General features: G+C 36.2%; 1 protein-coding gene across 1 annotated transcript; it reads right to left on the minus strand.

Annotated features, from left to right (window-relative positions):
- Positions 1-563: 563 nt before the first annotated feature.
- On the minus strand, positions 564-777 carry LOC120349236 (the record flags this gene model as incomplete). Its single annotated transcript, XM_039419202.1, has 1 exon — positions 564-777. A coding segment is annotated over one exon (214 nt), but the record flags the coding sequence as incomplete, so codon positions are not given.
- Positions 778-4,651: the final 3,874 nt, after the last annotated feature.

Here is a 4,651-nt window from a genome sequence, read left to right on the forward strand (position 1 = left end):
AGAACTATAATCTAGAGAGAGTACCTCTTCGAAACAGTTGTTAACTGGCAACCAAATTAAAAACTTTGTCAGGTTGGCATTAAGTTGAGTTGACTTTGTTGGGTTGGCACCAAGTTGAAGATTGAAATGCATTCATCGCGAAAAAATTGATTGGGCACACTGCTACTTCAATCAGAGCTTTTCCTGGGAATATTATATTACTAGCCGTCAGGCTCGCTTCGCCCGCCAAATCCGTTTAGCCAGACGTTTAGTCTGGACCCCCGACTGGATCATCCTAACATATGATCGTCTTACAAATGAAAAATGCAGGCGAAGCGAAGCGAGCCTGCTCTCATTCTTGGACGATCCAGTCGGCTGGACGGATATGGCGAGCGAAGCGAGCCTAACGGCTAGTTTATTATAAATGTTCTACCGTTAGTGGCCAGCCTAAGATGTCTGTTCTGTTACAATCTATTAAACTTATAATATAATCAGCTGTTTCCAGCTGTCGGCAAACAGCCGACAGTTTGATTCAATGCATCTTAATCAATTTCGAACAAGTATGACAAGAAACATTGAATTACCTTTGGATACGAATACATAGATAGTATCCTGCTCGGTGTTGGAGGCTCGACAGGTGTAGTTGCCCGAGTCAGCGTGTGTGGCCCGGTTCACAACGAGTCGGCTGTGCGTCTTCGGACCAGGCTCGGTACTCACTGTGACACCGCCTCGCGCCGTGTCGTAGTTGATCATACGCTCGTTGTGGTACCAGAACACGTACTGTGGGGGTTGCGGGCTCTGGGGGAGAATAAATCATTCAGTTTCATCAATTTCTGTTGTTGACAGTTTTTTTACAATGAATATTGTAACATGAAGAGTATTGTAATGTTTACCAATGTTTACTTAAAGTGTGGTACTAGAACGCGAGGCCACGCGTGCAGATGAGGAAATATAAATCTGGAAAGATCCATGGAAGCACGTTGTGACTTGTCTGTAGCTGCTCTCACTCAACGCCACCAGCAAGTGCACGCGTTCAGTGTGAATGTCTTTTCAGATTTTGTTTCTCATCTGCAAGCTTGGTCATGCATAATCTCACTTGCCCATTAGGTGCATGCATTGTGATCATATTTCAATAATTCTCCGAAAACATATATGAATGATCTATAGTGAGGTCCCCTTATAATGGCAGTGAAGAAAGATAGAAGAAAAACGTTGCCAAGTCTCTCCATTTTGCCACTGATTGTACACAGCTGTTACTCAATTCATCTCATTTAATTTGATCTAATAATAATAATTATCATCTCCTTGATGAAATAATCAATTTAATGTCAAATTAATCAAGAAAATATAATTTCTCCACACTGCACAGGAAGCAAAACTGTTTTCCAGTCCCTACGTAGATCTGGAAGACATTGTTTGCAGACGACTCTCGTCTGACGTTAGAACAGGTTTCTTTCCGGCCTACGCCGGAAAAAGTACCCTTTCCAGCCGCTAACATGGAACTAAGAAAGGTGATCAAAAACAGCTGATCAAAAAACTTTTCATTATTTGTGTTTATTATTCAATAATTAAAACATTTATAATAATATCATCTTATTGTCATTTTAAAGAATAGAAAAGTATAAACTCAACCTCCCACATAATTGAACATCATCTTTTAGGTTATTAGAGACAAATCAGAATGAAAAATAAATACTTGGACAATTTCTGATATTCAGATTACCTCAGATTTGCTAGAGCTATCACCTTCCTCTTCTGCTTTCGGAAGTGCTAAAATTAAACAACTATTCTCATATATATATATATATATATATATATATATATATATAGTATCTATATATATATATATATATAATATATATATATATATATATATACACAATATATATATATATATATATTGTTTATTTTTGTGTGTGCAAAAAATAGCGTTCGCACCACGGGCAAAAATGTTTTTCCCGCTCTCAATCATTTCGAAAACCGATGCTCTAGGTGCAAAATATACTATTTTTTAATAATTTGATAAAAAAATTTGCTTCCATAACTGAGATCAGATTTTTATTTTTACACAAACTTGAAATAGCGGCTAATTTAAAAAGCTGTGATACACCAATCTGAATTCAAACCACAGAAATTAAGTAAATTGGTAGGTATTCTATTACAATTTCTTTTAAAAATGATAGAAAAATAGAAATCCTTTTTAAAATAAGTAACTTCAATGGAAATAGTTCTGAAATAACCTTTCAATATTATTTATACCGGTACGAGTAGGTCTAACCTGAACGTGTAGGCTAACTGAAGCATGGATGAAGTCTATGATGGTTAGTTATCATCTTTTAAAATGTTATTAATTTCAGGTATTTTAATTTGTGTTTCTCATACGGTCTAAAAATTATTTCATTGTTTCAAACATACATTTTAAATCAATTATACGACTTGTGTACCAAAATACTTTGATAGAATGGAGAAATAAAATGGCGGCTGAGTTACTTTTGTACAGTCACTGTCAAAAGTAAAAATAAAATATTCTGGCAAACTGACAACATTGCAAAGCTAGAGAGAGATAGCGCTATCTGTTTTGTTGTATGATAGAAAAGGACAGCAACAGTATTGTCAATCGTACACTGCCATTATAATGTGGACCTCACTATATCAGTTGCATCTACCTAGGACTAGCAAATGATTATTCAACTGAATTCTTGCAATAGCTGAAACTAATGGCTACTTGCTAGCCATTGGATTCTGGGTTTCATTGAGTCGACCCATCGAATGTTCACATAAATTCAAATGATAGCATCAGGCCACTACCTCCGTAAACAGAGCCATAGTGCATTCTGGTGACGTCAGCACAGGTAGCGCTCTCAAACCAATAAAAATTTGTTGATTTCAGCTAATCTATATCGACCAATGTTTTTATTAGTGTAGGAGTCCTACCTGTGCTGACGTTACCATCAACCACCTGTCATACACTATGGCTTTGTTTACGAAGGTACCGTGGTGATTAGGCTCGCTGCATACAGTGACACTACAGTCAACCGCATGAAAGAAGTCCGATGGAAAATAGAACACATGGGAGCAACATCGTCGAATAAGAATTGATCAACTTGGTCTACAGATTTTTTCATACACCTGACAAATTGGCAACGCCTATAAGAGGGGTAGACAGTACCATAGAGAAATAATAGCATAAGTAGATATCCCATGGTATAGGGCGCTTATGTCGCAACTTTTACTGTTATCTCTAGCCGCTAGTTCATGTAATTCTTTTCGTGAAGCTGTGTGACACTGGTAGTCTCTCATATTGTGCCGCTCTTACACTCTCACCCCAACAAAACAGTAAAATTCGATAATAATCAGTAGTAATCGGCTTGAGATAACAGTAAAAGTTACGACATAAACGCCGTATACCATGGGATATCTACTTACGCTATTGTTTCTCTATGACAGTACTCAGTCGCAACAATTATTGATTTCATTAAAAGAAAATGAATGATCATAAATTTTATGATCAGCTGTAAAGAACGTCGATCAACTCTCAATTTTGCAATAATATCTGTTCTGATTCCCATGGGACTATTTTCGTGCGATTGACTATAGCTCATCCACTCCAACAGGTAAAACTTCCTAATTGTATTTGCTAGAGCAGGCATGAGATTTATTATTTATTCATAACATTGATTGTGTCACAAATATATAATTCTCCAACATCATGCCGCTCAAATATTATCATTATAGTCAGGTCCACGTTCTAATGGCAGTGGAGAAAGATAGGATATCGACGTTGCCGATCTTCTGTCTTATCAATGCCTTTTATAGACGGTAGCTATACAGGTTCATTGATGTAATATTAACTGTTTATTCTAGTTTAAAATAATCAATCACATTTTATTAAGCAAGAAATTATATTTTCCAATCATTTCATAACGAATTCTCATAATTGAAATGAAATATTTTGTTAATTAATTATTAATTCTACATTGTTAAAAGACGATCTGGCAACAGAGAATAGCAAGAAACATATAGCGCTATCCGCTCTGTCGGATGATTGAATATTTTGTTGATTAATTATATTTCTACATTGTTAAAAGATAATCTGGCAACAGAGCAAAGCGAGATAGAGATAGCGCTATCTGCTTTGTTGAATGATAGACAAGGATAGCAATACCCTCGCTAATCAAACACTGCCATTATAACGTGGACCTCAATATAGGCTATTCCATCACATTTCGATCAAAGTTTAAATTTCAAGAAATATATTATGTAGGTCTGGTGTGGTATCCACTCGAGTTGTGGAAATTGAATCAGTTTAGGATAGAAGGTAGAGAGAGACCGGTGCATAATGCAGTAGCCTCATTAATTCGCATTCATGTTCAATTAGGCCTAAAATAACACAACTCGTTAACCGTAATGTGGAATCCGGCCTCATTAAAACTGTTCGTTACATAATATGCTGCTAATGGAATTATATCCAAACCTGAGATCAGAACAAAAATCTGCACCCTTGGGCATTTTTCCAGTTCACTCACCTAACAAGGATGCAGAAAAATGTTTAAAAATACTTTCCAAGAACGTTTTACAATGGAGTCAGGTGTAGAGTAAGAGAACATCATGTGCTTTGAATTCATTTCAATGATCAAACAATCAGCTTTTTTTGAACTGGTTTCACTCTTGA

Source organism: Nilaparvata lugens, unplaced genomic scaffold (genome assembly GCF_014356525.2).
Source record: "Nilaparvata lugens isolate BPH unplaced genomic scaffold, ASM1435652v1 scaffold8874, whole genome shotgun sequence".
Classification (NCBI taxonomy): Eukaryota; Metazoa; Arthropoda; class Insecta; order Hemiptera; family Delphacidae; genus Nilaparvata; species Nilaparvata lugens.